Source organism: Vidua chalybeata, chromosome 5 (assembly GCF_026979565.1).
Source record: "Vidua chalybeata isolate OUT-0048 chromosome 5, bVidCha1 merged haplotype, whole genome shotgun sequence".
Taxonomy (NCBI): Eukaryota; Metazoa; Chordata; class Aves; order Passeriformes; family Viduidae; genus Vidua; species Vidua chalybeata.
Genome location: NC_071534.1, coordinates 21,946,389 through 21,967,192, shown reverse-complemented (window position 1 = coordinate 21,967,192; position 20,804 = coordinate 21,946,389). Strand labels below are relative to the sequence as shown.

Here is a 20,804-nt window from a genome sequence, read left to right as displayed (position 1 = left end):
GGATGTAGCTGAACATAAAGAGAAGACAATGAGGAAAGGCAAGAAATGAGCTGTTTCTTCTGAGATTTGTGTCCACTCAGTTTTGCAGATTCTTCTATTTCAAAGTCTCTCGGTATTTTTTTAAAGGGGAAAGGTTTGTCCTCAACTTATTTTGACCTATCACAAAAATGACTAAAGCATAGTGATTTCTGTAGCAAACAACACCTAAGAGAGTGATCTGACTATGACCAAATGCAACTGGTTTTGTTGGCACTCTCTTAGTGGGAATGACTTTGACATGGGGCAGAAAGACATCTCAGTCACTCTGCTACTTTCTGTGACAGGCACCAAGCTCCCTATTAAGAGTCCAAAGATTGAGTCCAACTGTGATGCCTCTTTTCTTTGTTTCGGGACTGTGGCTAAAACCACTGTCTCTGTCTCTACAAAAGGGAACTGTCTTTACACAATCACTTTTATGAGCACAATGAGAAACTGGAAAGTGAACTTGCACTTCAGAAGAAAACGTACTGGTTTTACTATGACTGTGCATTTGTCTGGGGCTCTCCCATCATATAATAGAAGGTTTTGTTCTCAGTATAGACACCTGGATGCCTTTACTAAGCTTTTATGTGCAAGTCTTTCATCCAAATTTAACCTGCTAATGATTGTTCCTCTACAATAAAGAGGGCACTTCAGACTGCTGGACAACATAATTACTGATCAAGGTATATATGTTCACATAAAGAACTGCCTTGATCAAGCTAAAAATAGAACAGTTCAAAATGATTTTTTAAATCATTACATTGGAATGCTACATCTAAACGCCTGATTTATGTACATTACATGGAGAACTTTACATTATGGACTCAGGTCAGACCAATAAAACTCCCAAAATGAGGACAATTTAATCAACTAAAAATAAATAAATTTTATTTACTCCAATACAACTAGAATCTGGCATAGAGTGTCTAAATGTCATCTTTTTTAATCACAGGTTTTCTAAGAGATAAATGTTTTCAGTATTTCAAAGCAAGTCTGGTGGTGATTTTTAAAAACACAGTTTTTGCAGGGGCTGAGAGATTAAATTGCTAAGGAGTAGAGGAGGCATCTGAACAGTAGACTGACTCAGCCACAATAATGCCTTTACTACATGGATAGGCCTCTCAAACTAGAGACATCATTTTCAAAATCAAATACATATTGACCCTCATTTCAGGAATGTCAAACATGCTGTAAACAAGTTCTCAGTACATCACATGCTTTAGAAAGTGCACGAGAAAGACCTGGAATGAAGCTATTCTTTGAGGATAGTCAGCTTTAAGAAAGCTTATTTTTAAGTGCAAGCTACAGATTATAGACAACAAAGATAGGGATGTGGTCATCAAAAAGCAGAATTATCACTTTAGCTTCCTTTGACACAAACAGACTGATATTTCCTGTTGAGACTAAAAGCAACCATAAACTGGCACTTCCTAAACTGCTACCTGGACAATGTGCACAGTATTTGTTCTTCAAAGGCACCTTTACATGTATAAAGCTCATGTGCATCACCACGCTTTGCACTGAGAACAGTATTTACTGAGTAAACTCAAGAGTGTCTTAAAGGAAGAATAATCTAATCCAAAAAACTGGCACAGTGTGAATCTAAGTAGATGAAGAAAGTGCTGGTTTTTGACTTGTCATCAGTGTTGGACATTGGTTTTTTAATCATTAAAATGCATTTTTCATCTGTTTGCAAAGTCTCCTGTACTTTGACCCAATCTTAATGACAGCACTTCCATTACCAAACATGACTTATGTTCCAACTAATGGGAGACAGCAGTTTAGAGGGAGGCATGGCTAAGCTTGGTCAGGCCACAGTGGTAGGTCTAAAAGGTTCTATAAACCATGACTTTTCTGATTTCTTCATTCACTGAGACAATTTGACAACATCCTACTCTCTCAAGCAGCCAACATACATGAGTACAATTGCCACAATGTCGTGAGCAGAAGCCTATGGAGCTCAGCTGAAAGCTGTTACCACGTTTCTGGAGCAGGACCACAGGCAGTGCCATGGCTACCAACACTCTGCACTGCTTCACCAGTCATTTGCTGTCTGCACTGAAGATGCACAGCATCATCATGAAGGAGCACAAGATGTGATCCAGGCTTATTTCATATAAACAGTCTGTTCTATGCTTGTCTTTTATCATTCAAATTTGTTAAATATTATGCAAAAATGACGTAACACATGCTTTCAATTTCCAATTCCACTTCCACAGGTCCTTTTTTTCAGGGAAACAATAAAGGAGAGAGATTCATTCTAGCACTCTTCCAGTCATTACAAACACAGGAGTAATAAGACACAGCACACACGTAGCCTAGTAATCGTTAGGTGCTAGCCATTCCCTTCTGTTCCCAATCCACAAATCTGGTAATGTCACATTTCCCAGTGTGGGAGTACGAATACTCAGCTCAAGCTGTTGAGACACCTCCTTACAGTTTCTGGTGGCTGCACTGAGGCAGTGCATTTCAGATGAGCCTCAAATCCTCAGTATGGGCTTCTGTAGTCTAGGAGTCTGAAATCCCCAGGGCCAAAGTTTTTAAAAATGATCCCCAGCACGCAAATTATAGATTTATCCTAAAGCTCCATTTGGCAGGCATGGGGTCCATTCTCAGCTGATGGAAGTTGGCTCTGCTGCACTAAAGCCAGAGAAGCCAGGGGTGATTCACAGCCCTGAAGAAGTGGTCAGAAGCCTTAACACTCACCAGAGACTGCTTTTAAAAGCTATTCTCTACCATGATGGCAAGTATAAGGCAGACTAAAAGTACTAAAAAAAAAAAAAAAAAAGTAGTAAATCTTTTATGTTTAGAATTTCTTTTATAAGATACTTTTCTGAGGACCAAGATGACTGTTACTCCCAAAATGAATGTCAAACTATACAGTGCAACTCTGAAGCTGTCAGTTTAACATCTGTAAAAAGAAAAATCATAGTGTAGCAATACTTTCAAAAGCACAGAGTAATTAGTGAAAGATAATATAGTTACATAGCAAGAAATTGTGCTTGAATTAGTGTATGAGGAATCTGGAAGAGTTAACTCAGTGCTGACAACATGGAGTGGCTGATATATATGAAGGGCATTTGATTAAGCAGCTCACTGAGTGCCAGTGAAGTACAGAAAAAACTTGGAAACCTTTGTGGTACAGTAGAAATGGCGTTTAAAATGCGTGAGGAAGAGAATGCTATCACAAGTAAAGAATGGTTCTAACTAAGAACACCTTAAACACTAATTGAATCATCTGACTTTGGGTTTGGTCTGTTTTTTCAACAATTATATTATCATAGACTAAAGTACAACTTGGATTATCTGCCTGTACAAATGAGGAAGAATGAAAATCAACCAAATAAAATCTTTCAATGAAAATCTGTACTGGCTGTCAGGAGGTCTGGCCTGGGCACACAAGGACGAGCAGAGCACAAATGCTTACTGGCTTTAAAGAAGCAGCAAAGAAGGAACAAACACATCTTTGCCTTTGATACACCTGCCTTCTGGGACTCTCCCAGCCTGTATGTTGTCCACAGAGGCTCAGGCATAGAAAGATAAGAGTGAAAGAGAAATTATCTTCAGAAATTGTGAGGAGCAGTAGAACACTTTTGAGCACCTTTGAGAGGTGCTTCAAAATCAAATCTGCCAGGGTTAGGTCTGGCTGAAGAGGTTCATATAAAAATCTCTTCTCTTAGGATTGTACCTTAGGTCTGTAGTAAATACTCTCTCAAGAGCAAGAGCAAAGTCTGTCTGAGAGCCTCCCCCTGATCCAGCTCTGTTTAGCTCATTAAAGTTTCAGGGGTTTGGGGGCCCTTTTGGAGTTGCTAAAGTACAGCTCTAGGCACCTGCATTTCTATGCCTTCCCTCTCCTGGACTGCTGCCTTTCATGAGTGTTTTGCTTAGAGATACTGCGTTTCTTTTCGGTGTCCTCCTGCTTTAGTTTTCTGAATCCTCCTTGGCCACACTGTTGTGTTCAGTGTCAATTACTTTTATTTACTGAACACATCAAACAAGACCCAGTTTCATCTTCCCTGGGAAATATATACCTCCAGTCTCTGCTAGATTACTGAGGCAAACAATTAATCCAATCAAGAAATTTATATTAAAGGGTGCTGATTCTGTCAATAACCTCGTTTCCTACTTCTCAGAGGTTGCACTGTTTCACTCAGTGACCTCTTGTTCCACATACTTGAAAAAACAACATTCCACTTCTTGTGATCACTTGTCAATCTTCCATACATTATCTACCTTCTGGTTTTCTTTCTAAAAAAAGAGTTTTTATAACTACAAGGTGAGTTGTGTGAAGAAAGAAATTGTGAGGAAAATAAAATCTTGTGCAGGATTATGGGATTATGCATGGCTTGATAGGTACATGTTAATACAAGAATAAACACATGCAGTGTATGTGAAGGACTACAGATATTTGATTATTTTTGCTTTCAGTGTAAGGTTTATGTGATATACTGACATTTGGTATTCCTACAAACCATTTGGAAGAGTAAGACAACATAAGTTAAAGCCTTACAGATTTTTTTTTAAACATTAGCATTTTAGATATAAATATATGTATTTTATACTACCCACCATACATTACTGCATTATTCTGATGTTATGTGGTTGTGCCAGATTTCCCTCTGCCAGCATTAAAATGGCAGAAAGGAAAAAGCAAAAATACAGCAGAAAGAAGGTAGCTATAGAAGGTGGTCATCTCTCAGTAGAACAAAAGATACTGCTTTGTGGTGTAACAGTGAACTGAATTGACACCAACAAGTTGAGTTGTGTATAACACAAGCTTTCAGATTTCAGGAAAAACTGATGAAACTTATCTCTGTCTCATGCTTTGGGGGGACTGGGGAACAGGGGTGGGCAGACCTAGCCTTTCTATTTGCAATTCTGGCAAAGAAGAGTTAGGAAACAAACCTATTCTGTCAAGATCTTGTTTCCATACCAATCTGTGTTCTGTTAGGCTATTCTTTTCAACATTCCCAGAAAACAGAGATGCTCTGCAGAGGCTAAAATACAAATTCACAAAAATTAGTGGGATTCCCACAAATATACATAGGAACATAGAGATACAGATGACTCAACCACACAACTTGGTCCATCGTTTTTCTAGTTAGTCTGTTTAATTTAATCCAATATATTTATGTGAAGCAAAATCACTTTAATGGTGAGTAATTTCCTGATAGTGCAGGGATATTTAAATGGACTCATCTGTTCCAAATGGAGGCTTCACCATCTGTTCTGCCCTTTTATTTCAAAGAGAGAGAGAACCTAACTCACTGCATCAGCATTTAAAGGCCCGCATTGAAATGATTTAGGTGTACGTGTGTGTTCTTTATGCACCTGGTATGTTTTCTCACATACCAAACACAAATCAGTGGGAAGACCTGTCTCTTGTAACCTAATAAATTCTCTGATGTGGTGCCTTTATTCCTTTCTCATGGCAGCAGAAACTGATGGCCAGTAGCTTGCATTTTATTAGGACAATTATGACCCTATTGGTGTCCTGCAGGAGTTATTATCTTTATTGGGCTAACATTTTGTGATACCATTTACTTCTCTACAGAAAATTATCAACTCCTATTCATTCCCTCTTGCTGGGTCTACATACGAGTCATTGTGGACAGAAATCTTGTAGGAGATGTGCTGAGGACCTGTCAGATCGCTGAAAAGCTCTGTTCTTCCCCAAAGGATGTCACACAATCTTTTCTAACACCATTTAGAGAAGACCAGAAATTCAAAAATGCATGACATTGTATCATTTTTCCTTTTTAGAATTTAGCTGTAGCTTAGGAAGGGAGGTACAAATTACCACACCTCATACTCTCTATACCAGGAGACTGACTGCAGGTATTAATTCAAAGCAAACCCTCAGGTCCTACCTGTGTTGTAGCCCCTCCCAAGTGCTGGCCAGGGACGATGGTTCTTCCAGAGGTTGCCCAAATACCAATCACTCTGGTTCTCCACCAAGCCAAGAACTTGCTGCCCTGGAAAATGAGCAAATTGCAAGAATATAATAAGATATAAGACAATCAATAAATGGAATACACACAGGAAATCTGGAGAGGGACAACCAGTGGAAGCAGAAGGCAGAAGATGGGGTGCTGCCTTCCTTCCATGCCTTCAGAAGAAGCCAGCTTATGTAACAGACAAGCAGGCCTGGCACAGCAAATTCAGCACGGCTCATTTCTTCCCTTCTTCCCTGGCTAGCCTGAGTAATTAAACACTGTGGGAACCTTTGTCATGCTGACAGAAATATGTCATCCAGACAAATCTGAATGCTGCTTGATTTTGGAATATAATGATGGAGAATCCTCCTAGTGAGAATTAAGTGTTGGTAAAATGATCATCTAATATGAAGATCTGTTCATACTCTGATGGAGATAACATAATTGAAGAACAAGGCTCAACGTCTCAAAGAATGACTGAGAAAAAAAGAATAACACATATTACCCCTTTTGCTCCAAAAAATACTGGATTTGAAAAGTTTACCTACATAAGAAAGTTGCACTGTTTTAATTTAAGAGAGTAATTTGGAAGTCATTTAGGTGAGCCTGTGTAGAATGCTGCATAGAAATTACGACTGCAGTTTTATTTCGGTTTATCTTGCATTGATTAGCAGCTGGCTTCAGTCAGAGCAAAATGTATTTGAAATCAAATGTGTCTAGAAGGTTTGCACTGCTTAAAAATCAACCGAGAAATGAATGTTTGTATAGATAAGGACTTAATTATGTATCCTAAAATGTGGTGTATAAAATATAAATAAGAGAAGTGATTGAAATGATGCTGTGGTAACAGAGGATGGAGGGAAGGGGAGAACTGCATTTGAATCTAGTCAGAGAAAGGAAAAGGAACGGTGCTTTGAAAGAGGGACATACTCCGTGAGGACACTGAGACTGATACTGGAAATTATTTTGCAACCCTTTGAGAAAGCAATTAAGCATCATGCTTTGAAGGCTCATTTTCAAATTCCAGCTATGCTCATAAAATTGTGTGTATGGTCACAGCAGTGCACTGCAAGCCTGAAATGATCACTGCATGTTGCTTACATAGAACCACAGCTACTTCAGCATGGTCCAATACAAGGCTGGGCTGAGAACAAGATATAAAGACAGATATTATTAACTCAATTTTATAACTGGCTTGAAAAGTGATTGCAATACTCTACTGTGGTATCTGCAATTCAGTGGAATGTCATTAACCCCAATGTGTCTTGAATGCTGTTACAAAGAGCGTGAACAGCAGCGATTGGCCACTGCATTTAAAAAACAAACCAGAACACTATGAAAGCATTCAAGGAGTGAATGGAAATCAATCTAAAAATAACTCCGAGAGATTACCAAGTCCACTCCACACTACTTTAGCATCATCCTACTTTATCCTAACGACAACATGCTTCTCCTCACCAGACCTTATTTTCCAGTGATGTCTCTCCTATTCTATTACATATTTATTATACAGTATGTAGAATTTTTCACATTAGATCCCATAAATAATTTTTTAAGAAGGTGGAAAATCTGGGAGAGAGCAAAAGAATCATATCAAAGACCCATTGGTGCTACTGAAAACTGCAATGCACAAGCAAATGAAGGAAATTACAAGACAGAGGCAAACACATCCTAAGGAACTCTGTTCGTACAGATAAACGACAGCATCTCTCAACCTGTGAGACACCTGGAACGCACTGGAGAGCACATCAGATATCACAAGCCATATACTGTGAGGAAATATGAAAGGGATCTCAACCGGCTGAAAGGAGCCTAAGGCAAAAAGAGGCTGAAGGACACAATTTAAACCAACATTTGTTGACTCCAAGCTGTTAAGTCTGAATGTTTAGTAGAATAAATCAAGATAAGAAGCATTGGCTAATAAAGGATGAGGAGAAATAAAGAAACCAAACCAACAGAAAATGCAGGTGCAGCTGGGCTGGAATGGGGCGGCACAGCTGGTAGCAGGAGACTGACCCTGCCCATAATCTAATAGCACATTTCACAACTTAGCAGTCCACAGATTCTTCTCAGGATAGTACAGCTACCATCAAATGAAATGTCAGAATTTCATTTGCAAGAAGCAGATACCAAACTTCTTTACCATGGAGCATCAATCTGTTTTCATTATTTTAGCCTCATGGATTTCCCAACATGCTAGAGACTTCAGCCTTTAAACCAATGGATAAGGAAAAATGAACAAACCTTAATGCTTGTCAGTGGTTTTCATTTCCCACATACCAGTCCAAAATCTCAGTTCTTATAACCTACCCCTGAAATACTTATTTCTCAATTATTATTTCTCATGCCAAGATAAACTAAAACAGGTTCAGTAAATTATGTTGGCATGTATTTACTGTAGTTGTATAATTTCTTTCTGTATTTTTCCTTTATTTTTGATGATACCAGAAAAAAAAAAAAAACCTTTCACCAGTATTCCTTGAGGTTTCATATGGGACATAGACGAAGGCAGAAATGAACATCATGTAAGCTTTAGGGCTCAGATACATGGATCAGATAATGTGACTTACTGTGTATCAACTGAGCTGGAATAACTGCCTGTACAAGCCCTTTTAGCTTGTCACAAACACACAGTAAGATGTATGAGCTAACACACTTTCTTTTGCTCTTGCAATGGCCTGGGAATGTGCACACGTTCACACACTGTCCTAGGGTAGAGCATTATGCAACTTGTCAGGCTGTTGTAACTCTTACTGGTGCATAAAAGCCTATTAGGCAGATGTGATAGCTTGTCTCCCAAGCCACCTTGGAGAAAATTATGGAGATATGCTTTCCATCTTCTCTAGTTATATTTCTATTTTCTCTAGGCTGGAACAGTGTTGCTGTCTCTGCCAAAGAATATATTTTATTTCCCTTTACATTGTCTCTGTGATCTTGACTTAAGGCAGAAGTAATCCAGAAAACAGAACTTCAGCTGCATAGCAAATATTAATGTTTCCAAAAAGGTTTCCATTCTGAATCAATACAGGAAAAAGAAAATCAGAAATATTTTCTGGAAGACATTCCCCAAATATTTTGATCTGAAGATATCAAAATAACATCTAAGAATGTACAACCATCCTCACGTTAAATAATATAAAACAATATGACACATAATACAGATGCATTATATATACCCTATAGACCACATTATTCCATGTATCTCAAAGTTCAAACAAAAAAAAAACAAAAAAAAAACAAACAAAAAAAACCCAAACCACAAAACAAAAAAAAAGTTTTGTCCTTCCAATTGCAACTAACTAAAACTTCACTCAAAAGCTTTCACTCAGTGCTTTTAATGAATTTTTGTTTTTTAAAGAATCATTGTGAGAATATCTGTCCAGTACCAGCTATTTCATTTAGTTATTTACTTTTTCAAGTGCATCACAAAGTTACAGACATGAAGCAATGGCCAAAGGGATGCAGGGTGTCAAGCAGGCACCCTGAAGATCTCTCTGACCACGAGCAGCCTATCTCTCTGCCACCCTTTGTGCCTTCCCTCCAAGGTGCTCACAGATCTGCATGAAATATCACCAGATTCACTTCTCCTCTGATCATAGTTCAGTCTGAATTCAGGTTTTCTGGGCAGGATACACTAGACTTCCCTTCCAGCATGGCCTTTTGGAAAAGGCAAGCCTAAAAGAGTTATGTGAGCTATTCTTCCAGCAGTTGAGAACATGGTGCCTGCCGTAATGGATTTGAACCTTTCAGCATTCTGAGCTGCCTGTTTCCTCTTCCTAAGAATTATTATAATAAAATACCACAACTAACAGCAAAAGCTCTATCATTTTCTGTTCTGGTCCTTCAGTCATGATTAAGTACACTCCTCTCACTCTCTGTTACTCCAGGCAGAAGTTAGCTTATGAAAATTAAGCTGTCTTTCTTACTTCTTCATACATCATCACTAACAGCCAGACAAGAGAAAACAAGGCTATGATTCTGGCATGACCACTGTGAAAAATTACTGGGCAGGCAGAATTACAGTTGAATTGCTAGGAATGGGGCTGTTTGCTGCCTGGCTGTGGGTTGAGACTTCTCCAGAAAGCAGCTGCAGCTCCAGTATTTTGCACAGAACAGCTGCCTGACAGCTCTTGCACGATGAGAAGCTTGGCTGTTGCTGGGAAGAGGTTTCCATGGAAAAGCAGACACTTCTGAACCTGACAACTCTGTGCCTTCAATTCTGCTTTTGCTTCACAGATTTTTGGTGGCTAATGAAGGGGAAAGCATTATGCCGTAACTCAGACACTGAAGGGGACTCCAGACCTTAACTCAGCTCCCAGCTGTTACACTGATTTCTTGGGTGACACTGAACAGCCTCTTGCTCAATTCTTCCTGAATAAAACTTTACCCCTCTTCCATTTTGCCTGCCTCACATGTTGCAAATATAAGTCCTCAGAGTTAGTGTGTGCTACTTTCTACTGAAAGGGTAAGAGCAGCAGCATGCGGCCAGGCTGAAGCTCCATCTAGCACAGAGCTGTCTCCAGCAGCAAGGAGGAGCAACTATGCAACACGAAGCACTGCAACAGTGCAGCAGCATGGTGGCACTTCTTAATAGGGGTCCTCTGGATGCAGTGACTCATGGCACATGACACATCTGAAAGAGTATCAGCTTTTTGTTTATGTTGGGTCTGGTATCTGCTACTTTTTTTCTTGGTACCAGTCAACAATATTTTCCTAGCCCTAATTTTTTCCCAGTTTTAAAGGATTTCATCTTCTCTACAGCTTATGGTGCACAGGACCTTAACCTCTGCTCTTGCCTTGATGTATTTAGCTATAACAAACAATAAAAATAGTAAAAAATTATGGTTATTACAGGTACTTTCAACATCTTTAGTGGAAACTTTTGTTTTCCTTTAAACCTATAGCGGCTTTTACATGACTCCACTGCAATTCAAGTAAGAGCACTGGACCCACTGCTAACACTTTGTGTAAATTGGACTCTCTCAGGACACATCAGACTGTTTCCAGAAAGGGGAAAATAAGAAGGCATATTAAAGGGGAAGGAAGGGCTGGGGTTTGCTGATTGCCCATGGCCAAAGGGTGAGCTGGTATCACTGAAAAGATCTGTTTCAACTCAGTTCTCCTGGTTGTTGGATTTGCAAGGTTTAGCTGTATTTGGTAGAAGCCTTCAAAGTTAAAATCAAGTGCAAAGTAGTTTTCAGCCTCTAAAAACATAAAAAGTAAGAAATTTCTACACTGAAGAGACTATTAAAGTAGAACAGAGCAGAACTCTGTCTTGCTACTTCTAACTACTCTAACAGCCATAGTTTAGATAATTAGAAATTTAATACAGACATGAATGCTGGAGCTACAGCCAAATACTTCCAGAGCAGTGCATGTCTTCAGTGTAAGCTGAAACAGATGAGAAGGACTCAACAAAAATTTAAGATTCAAGCTTGGCAGGATTCAGAACTGCAGCATTCTGTTCCCAAAATGAGACACAGAAATAGAGAATAAAAAACTGACAGAAGGGAAGAGAGGAAAATGTACATATTCTGAATGCTGGAAATATTCTAAATTGGCCAGTACCAAGCCTGATGAACACTGTCAGAACTAGTTGAATCTATACTCGTGCAATAAAGCAGAGAGTTATTTTCTGCATGATTCAGTGTTAAAATCTTTGATTAATGCCCTTTGCCTCTTTTCTGCTTCTGCTGATTTCTTTTTCTTTAGCCTTTAAACACCTGCTTAACACACCCTTCCTTTCTGAAATGTGTGAGGCCACATCCTTAGCTGGTATAAATCAGCATGATTTCAAGGAAATTAGTGTACTTAAGCTGACTGATACCAGCTGAATGTGTTACACTTCATATTAAGACTTGCCTGAGTGACTGACCCTTTCTTGATGGCCTTCCTGCCCCTGACCATATATTGGTTCATACAAAATATGTGGCTTCTAAAATATTTCACTTCTCCTGCCATATCTCTCATCCACCTCTTCAGATCACTGTCAAGTTCAAGTTCTTCATCCTCACTATCACTGTCCTTTGCAATTCTTGAACTGTCTATATAAAAGCATGTTTTTTCCTGCTCTCAGGCTCATTCCTCTCTTCTACTGCCAGGTCCTCTCTCATTTCTAAAAGAGACTCTGTCTTCTCATGCAACAAATGTCCTGACTTAGCTCTGAAAATTTATTTCATGCACAAAATCCCTCAGGACTTTCCTCTATGATTTTTTTTTTTAGAAATTTTACCATGAACCAATGTGCAATACACACATGAAACTTTGTGGATGCTCTATAACACAAGCGTGCCAGACCATAAAAATACAGTTTGACACTGTCTCATACACTTGTATGGTACAGGATGCGTTGTGTTCAGCAGAATCAAATAGTTTAACCACTACTGTGCATTTATTTCACAGGTATGCAAACATGTGACCGATACAAGCATTATATTTGTATGCACACATACACATATATCTACATATACATACCTAAATATGTACAAATATGCGTGTGCAAATATATAGTCTCTGCTGTGAAGAACTTCTTTATTACATATGAAAATGTGAAGTTTCAACAAAAAATGTCTCCTGCAAAAGTTAAACTTTTTTGCTTGATATCTCATTTGCATTAAATAGTTGCTGTTTCCCAGCAACCATTACTCCTTCTTAGTGGACTAAATACTCATGGAGAGAAACTGCACAGACAGTTATTATAGCACAGGTTGGATGAGAAGGAGGCCAAAGAGAAGCACTGAAGGTACAGCAGGACTGGCTCAGAAGAGGAGAGGATGGCTCCACAGGAGCATCATGTGCATAGTACACTGGTGCCAGCAGAAGAAGAGAGGATACAGGCAGTGAATACCTGATAAGAATGGATGGTAGACAAATGAGGCAGAGGTAGATACAATAAATCAAGGGCACAGAAAGTCAAGATGAGCCAAGTTGACTCAATGGAAGAGAAAAAAGCAAGTGAAAGGAATGAAGGCAAACTCTGGCAAGGCTGAAACAAGGACTAAAGCAATGGTATCAGCTGACTTCTGGGATGTACTCGGAGATAGTGATGTGACAAAGACAAAAGAAGTCAAAGCAACTCAGACTAGAGAAGAAAAATAACTTGGCAATAGTCTATACAGAGAGAAACATGACAAATATTTTCTATGTGGTAGGAGGGAGGATTCAAAAGGCATACATAAAAGGCGATCAAGAGGATGAAGTATACAGAACTGGACTGAGAAAGGTTGGGGTGAAAACCTGATTCATCTTCATAAGGAAAGATGAAAGAATGAAATCAATCAAGAGAAGAAAATATATTGGGTTTCCGTTCATCTTCTAGTGTCCTCCAAGGAGCTTGTTAGAAAAATTAAGAGGACAGTGAGAAGTCCAGCAAACCCCAGCAAAGCTAGTAAATCTATCATTAATGTTTGCAGCACTTTCATCTGCAGAATTTCAGTGAAATGGATTCTCAGCAGCTGAGCACAAGAGGGTAAGCATAGGAAAAAAACCTTTAATTTTGCAACAAAACTTTTTGAGATTTTTCTGTGGTCCCTTCCAACCTGGACCCATTCTGTGACATGCCCAACTCATTGCCATGAAATGTGCTCGGGCATGGAGTCTGGAGAGGAATGAAATGGTTGTGCAATTGTAAGCTTGAGCAGAAGAGAGGTCCATACCAGCTACATGGGCTGCTGAGCCATGTAGCAGCCTTCCTCACCTCAGTTTTTATGTCACTGCTTATAGTACAAATAGTCCCAGCAGTAGAACTGATGCCTAATTAACAACAGATATCTAATAAGCGATAGGAGACTTTACACGAACCATTTCCAGCTCGTAAATACTTTTATAACCAGGCTGCAGGAGGTCAGCAAGATGGACCCACTGCTCTGACTACACACCTTACTTTTTTTGTTCACACCAATGGCTTTTCCCTTATCATGGTCTTCTTTTAAATTTTTGATTTATTCAATGTAAAACTGCACTCTGTTGTAAAATTGAAAACTTCTTTCTCTGAAAGCAGCAAAACATCCTTGTGAACAAAGTCAATTCAAATCCACCCCTTCTAATATTCAGGCATTGATTTGAGAGAAAGGGTCCAGAGTTTCAGGAATATACAAGACATTAAAACCATTGCTTGAATTTGGCCTATGAAGGAATAAGCGATCACTGAACAAAAAATGCCTTTTTTTTTTTTTCCTGCCAAAGATAATGCAATAAAACTGTGAAGAGCCAGAAAGTAACTATCCGTGCACTATGACTCTGCCTGTCTTAAGTGCATCAGTTTTATAAAGAGGATAAGGTCCTGACAGGCACATTTTTGTTGGCACACAGCCCACCTGTGAAACGTGTCTCGGTCGCGGGGAGCTGAGCAGCAGGACGCAGTATGTGATCAATAAGGCTCTGAATGCTACTACTTTCAGTAGTAGCACTTCATTAAGGAGAACTTACATCAGGAGAAACTGAGGCTCATGGTGATGGAGTGACACTTCCAAGGTCACTGGGGAGGTGAGTGGTGATCTAGGACTTGTGAGACCCAGAGCACTGATTTTAGACACCGAGAGACTGTCCCTAATGAGAGCCTAGTGCCTAAACTGTCACTGCCAGTAACTCTTAGAAATCCCCACTCAGCTCACCTTCGAGCAGCTGTCAGCTCACTGGGTCCACTGATGGCTGAGTTTTTCCTTGCCACATCTCTGAATGCTATCTGCTGCCCTGACATAGATTTACTTTGGGTACATCCCTTAGGATTCCAGGCATGTCTCATCATTTTCCTCTTGACATTCAGGCAGCTGCATTTTTCAGCGGTGATGTTAACTGAATGATCTTAACTTATATTTGCACCAGGTAACAGAATTTCGAAGTTGTCTGTTTGTCTCTCATTTTCACCACATCACTGCATCACTACTCTTCATCAGGTTTCAGTGATTGTTGTCTGAGGTTGTTGGAACGGTAAACTTCTTTGCTAGCAAGGAATTAGAGAAAGAGAGTAAGAGCTTCCTAATATTCCAAAGATTGCTCAAGGAAATTGTGCACAGCTTCCTACTTCATATCCTTTTGGGCAGTTATCATGTATTAACAGCAAGGTATTAGCCCCCCTTTCTTTTTATTGAAAAGGAACAAATCTTTTAAATCAATTAATACACCAAGAATATTTTTAAGTAAGAAATCAGTGTATCATAAGTACTTTCCCCAAGAATCAGAGAAAATCCAAAATGCAGAAGCAGAGGCAGAACCCCCTCTGCCCAAGATGAACAAAATGAAAAGCGTTGGTTTTCTAGTGACAATTTAAAAAAATCAAATCAGAAAAAAAACCAGAAAAGGGTTGTAGTCATCCACTTATTGTGAAAAAGGTTGCCAAGTTATAGTATGTGGTATTGAAATTCAACTATGTTGACATTATTTTTCCCCTCTGTTGGGTTCAGTTCTGTTAAAAAAATAAAAAAGCTTTGCATTTCCCTTTGGCTATGTGGCTTTACCAGCCTCTGCAAATTCTTCTAGATGAAAATTCAGGAGATGTCTCTTCAGGAGACACAGACTGCAATAAGATGATGCTACCTGCCTAGTGCTTCTTGCCAATGATATTAAGGGCACTTAGTACACTGACAATTGGTTTGTGCAAACAGCTCACTTCATCCTTTTAATTACTGGCTTCAAGACACATTAGAACTCACAAACACTACTGCTAGGAATTATTTATGCATCAGGAGTATCAGACAGTAAGGTGACACAGCAAATATTTGTTCACACCTAATGATTAAGCACAATTAAACCTGTATCAGGAAATAGGACAGAGCTCTGATACCAAACAACAACTTGCTGTTTTGAACCTTGAGCCTACACAGTAAGAGATGCTTCTGCCTCATGCTACAAAATAGTGGCTGTATCAGACATCTCATGCTATAGTGATGAGTTCAAGAGTCTTGGGATCTGTTCCTCATTCTTATGTTGACCAGCTGTGCAATCAGAGACAGGTCACCTCTTCAGTGAGCTGCAGCCTCCCTAAATAGGATTCTGCACTCAGGCAGTGGAGAAGAAGAAAGTAACAACTTGGAAAACAGAATAGAAGTGTTGTAAGTTATTTTCTCAGCAAGAGATGGACCACTGCAAATACCTAATAAATGTGCAGAGAATTGGTCCTAAATTTGAAAACTACCATCCTTTCTCTACGTTCTTCTCTGTCTTTCAACCTGTACTCCAGAGACATATGGATTTGAAAGGAAAGTGGTTGAGATGCTCTCTTGCCGAAAATATGTTTACTTGTGAACCCAACTTGAAACCATACATTGCATTGGCTCAGTTTTTCCAGCACGTCCAATACTACAGAGTCATGACAGGCACAAAGGTAAAATTACGTAGACATCGTGAGCTCACGTTGAGCTCAGTACCTTCAGCTCCAAGAACAAATTGTGCAGGATGCCTTGTGGATTGCTAGCAAACATTAGCTAGTTTACTTTCTTAGTTTATGGCTGTTTACTACACATGTGACACATTTTGCTAGCATGACTACAAAATGGTTCATATTCCTGATGCAGAATCCAGTAAGGCTTGGAAAAAGCAATAAACCCCCCATTCTTCAGTCTTTTGCAGATCACTCTGTGGGTAGTACCAGTGGTTTTCAGATGTTTAACACAAGTCTGTCTCAGCACTGATATTTTCTTTTTGTCCCTGTTTATTGGCTTAGTAATGAGTGATTCCTGCTGTTCTGAAGAATCTTCGAGCAAAGAGGAAGAAGGCTATGTCAACTAAGTAAAGGGACAAAAATAAGTGTTATGAAAATCAGCTTAAGTTCCCACTCCCTCATTTAATTATTTAGTTAGTGCAGGACTGGTTTTAATTAAGACAAACAGATGAAAAATGTGAGGCCAATAGTGCACAGGAAATAAAGAATTTTATCATACAGCCCTGAGTAAGAGAGTCTTTAAAGTGTTGCAAAAGAGTTGAAGTCCAAAGGCAAAGAGGTGAGAGATTAGCAGAAGGCACCAGTTTCTTTAAGTAGATCTGTTGGTGGTAACAGGAAGAAAGGGCAAGACTTACTGTCCACTGAAACACTACAAGTCCCATAATGTATTCTGCACATCATATCGTTCAAGCCTCTAATATTTCATTCATTGATTTTATTGTCAAATGAAAAGGCACTTGTTCCAAATGGCATTTAGTGAGACAGATGGGGAGAGACCCAGAGTTCATTACTGGGAGTTTGCTCACTGGATAACGTTGACATTATATGATAAAAAGCAAAAAGAGGGCAGAAGTCTACCGGCCCTAATGTTTAGAAAGGTCTTTTTGGTTCTCCTCCTGGAAGCTGAAGGGCTTCACACCTGGTCAGACTGCAGACTGCCTCACATGTCATCTGCATCTATGAAAAAGCATCACTCCAACTTCTCACACAGATCCTCCCTCCCTGTTCTGGCGGAGTGCTCCTTCCCCTACATTAGTATATAAAACGTCACACTAGCACTCCACAAACCCCACCAACTCTTCCCCTGTAATGAGGTCAACTTGTGTGGACCTTCTAAAAGGTTATGTGTGGAAGAGGCAGGATGTAAAATGGATTTAGGCTGAAAATAGCTAGCATTTGCTGGGCTTCAGCAAAACAACAGCATCTGTAGGCAGGCACAGCAACAGAACTTAAAATGCCCTAGTGGTTAAAAATAAGGTGCCTACCAGCAGCTTGGAAAAACTTTTGTGAACTTCTTTATAATGATGTATAGGAACTCCACCTAGATTTAAATTTAAACAACAGCATCCTTTTATTAATCTGAGCCTAATTTTACTGTTTTTTTTAAAGTGACTTTTATAGCAAGGTTTAGCACTCAAGCATTCATTCAAAAATACTAAAGAATCAAAATTATCATCTCAAATATTTAGAAACCCTCATATTTCCACAGTAAAATGGGAGAGAGGCATGAAAGAATTAAGAATTCTGAGGACATCAAGAAGCAGGAAGCCAAGTGTGCAATTGCAGCAGGAAAGCATGCAAAGGGCAGGGAGCTCTGGTATCTGCTAATCCCCTTAATCCCTACTAATGTATGAAGTGTAAGCAACGTCTGCTTTATGAAGTAGTAAAATGCTGTTATGAATTTTGAACCTATCTTGCATCTCAATAAATTTTGTAATCCAAAGGGTAAAAACAGCAAGTCAAATAGCAGTAAATTTCTATTTACTTATTTTCCTCTTCACCTGTTTAAGGATGAGATGGAAAACAAAATTAAAACCGAAATCTCGAAAATGGACCTAGCTAACTCACTCCCTCACAAGCACACATGTCAGACGGCACACTGTACCTGCTCTTAAAAAAAGGGAATAAATGCATGAGATAAGTATGATTAAATTATTCACAGCCTATCTGTAGCATAAGGCTCTTTTGTGTTAAATAAGAAATAAATTACAAAACAAAGGGCTTCCCTCACGCATCAGAGAATCACACATCAGACTATACCCTTTATTGGCTCATAGTTCCATGTAGTGGAACCTGACGTTACCTTTTGTCAGTCATGCTGCATAGTCAGTAAGCACCATAATAAATACAAATTACAAGAATTACAAGAGAAACATATTTAATATTTTAGCAAATTAAAAATGGATTGCCTTTCAAGTACTAAAAACCAGCAAGAAGTTTATATACGCATTTGCAGATTAGAAAGGCAGTAAGTCAAAAAAAGAATGATAGAGTGATATAGAAGACACTTTTGGCTGCGTATTAGGAAGATCAGTAAGACCCAGTTAAACTTAGTGATGAAATCTTTATTTCCACTGGATTTAACATTGTGAGAAGTAATTCAGACCTCAGTCACATAAATGCTGCAGAAGCAAGCACACTAATTTGAGGAATTACCCCCATGGCAGGAGTTATTGCCCACTCAGCTCATATTGGTGTCCAGCTATCTGGGTTAGCCACAGCCCTCTCCACTGCTCCTTTACAATGGCTGTATGGAGAATGAGAGGGACAGTAAGTCCCCATAAAGCCTTTTAATATAGCTCATGGAAAAGTACTGAAGAGATGACAGCAATAATTTCTTAAATCACTCCAAACCAAATTGTAAGGACATCAGTTTATGGCTCCAAAAGCATCCAGTAAATGGGATGTTTACAGATAATCTGTTCTAATCTCTAAAAAAGGTAAATCCTTTGGGAACACTGAGGGCAGATTTGTGCAAGACTCTCTTCAGTATCTCACTTCAGTTTCCACCTCTGCCCTTTTAGAAGGCAGAACTGATCTTCCTTCTCCATGATTCTTTCCTGGAAGTGCACAAACATTGTACTCACTTATAAAATCCAATTGTGTAGTCCCAGATAGACCTGCCTAGGATTTACTCTTCACAAAGAAAATATAATGCAGGTGGTTCTGAATAACTCTTGCAGTATCATATGTGCAAAGATTTTTTTTTTCCAAGTGTATCCTAATTAACTCATATTTTAATCCATCCAGTTTCAGTCACCTTCTATTATAGTATCATAAGTGACCCCCTGGGTCATTTCTTAACTCCACACTTCATTAGCACTACTTTTAGCTTGGACCTACACTTGCTTCCTATCATGCCCTAAGCGTTTTCAGAAACAAACTTCTTGACAGGACTGTTTTCTGTCTAATTTGTAAGATTTTTCTCTCTGTGTTCAATGCTGTAAGATATGGATGGTCCATTGTGCTTTGCAAACTGAAATAAGAAATGTAAGGATCATTTTCAGTGGTACTTACTTACTCAAAGTAACAAAAAAAGAAGCAGAACACAACATGTGAAATGCTAGTTTCTGTCTTTCTAGAGTAAGATGTGACCTTCTGATTGAATTTAAAGCTCCTATGATGTCACTTAGCCCATTAATTGCATGAGGAAACAAACTCCAAGGCACAGATCAGATTCTGGGACAACCTTCCATTTTTTATCACCACATGAAGAGCAACTGAGCTCCTGTCTTTCCATGAAAGGAAAATAAACAATTTTCCATTTAAGCTTACAAGATCAATGCTGCAAGGAAGTGAATTGTGTGAGTACGTCTGGACTAAAAGAAAGAAATATTTATGTGAGATGTGACTTAAGACACAAAGGCATTAGAAAGAGATCATTATCTGTTTTGGAAGTGGAGAAAATACCTATATTTCATTATCAGATTCTGATCAGCTCTAGAAATTGAAAAGTACTATTGTTATTTCATTTCACAACAGATGGGAAGGTTCACCCCTCAGAAAGACTGAATGAGGGCTGACTCAAGAGCAATCATAAATTATTAACTAATTTGAAGGATTTTTCCCCTCCTCTTTTCTTCCAAGTCCTCTAAGCTAATTTTGTGGCTAACACAAGGACAGATCTGAGAGAGTAATTATCGAGCAGCTACGACAGGATTAAGTAAACGCTCTATGACAAGACAATGCTGAACTTCTCTCACTAAACCACTACAAAAATTATTTGTGGCCAGGATTAAAGTATTTAATTAAACATCTTTGTGTAGATGAAACATGAAAATCATTTCCTAAATTGCTGCAAGAGAGAAAAACACTTCCCTTCGTTTGCTTCTTACAATCTATTGAGTCTGTAGTTCAAAACCAAGAATGATCAAAACAGCAGTGACTCACTGGCAAGAGCATTAGGATAAATCAAACTACGTTGAAAGTTATCTCCTTGCATACTTTTCTCCTCCAGCCAAGATGGTTGCAATGTCAGGCAAATGCATGACTGGAAAAAGGACAGCTTCCAGACCAGAAAGGTAGTGTCCCTCCAGGATATGAGAGGTTTACACACAGGAATTCTTCTTAAAGTGAAGCTGCCAGTCACTTCAGTGAGCTCTTACTCAACATTAGCATTCTGCTAGAGGACTCTGAGGGATAAAAGGGATTGTCATGTTTTTGTTTCACAGAAACAACAATGGAAAGTA

General features: G+C 39.0%; 1 protein-coding gene across 2 annotated transcripts in view; it reads right to left on the bottom strand.

Annotated features, from left to right (window-relative positions):
• LARGE1 (LARGE xylosyl- and glucuronyltransferase 1) overlaps nt 1-20,804 on the bottom strand; it is a 275,554-nt gene that overhangs the window by 62,827 nt on the left and 191,923 nt on the right. For both annotated transcript variants that reach the window (XM_053942747.1, XM_053942748.1), the window contains one exon: nt 5,892-5,996. In XM_053942747.1, coding sequence (XP_053798722.1) covers nt 5,892-5,996 — 105 coding nt within the window. The remainder of the gene's footprint in view (nt 1-5,891; nt 5,997-20,804) is intronic.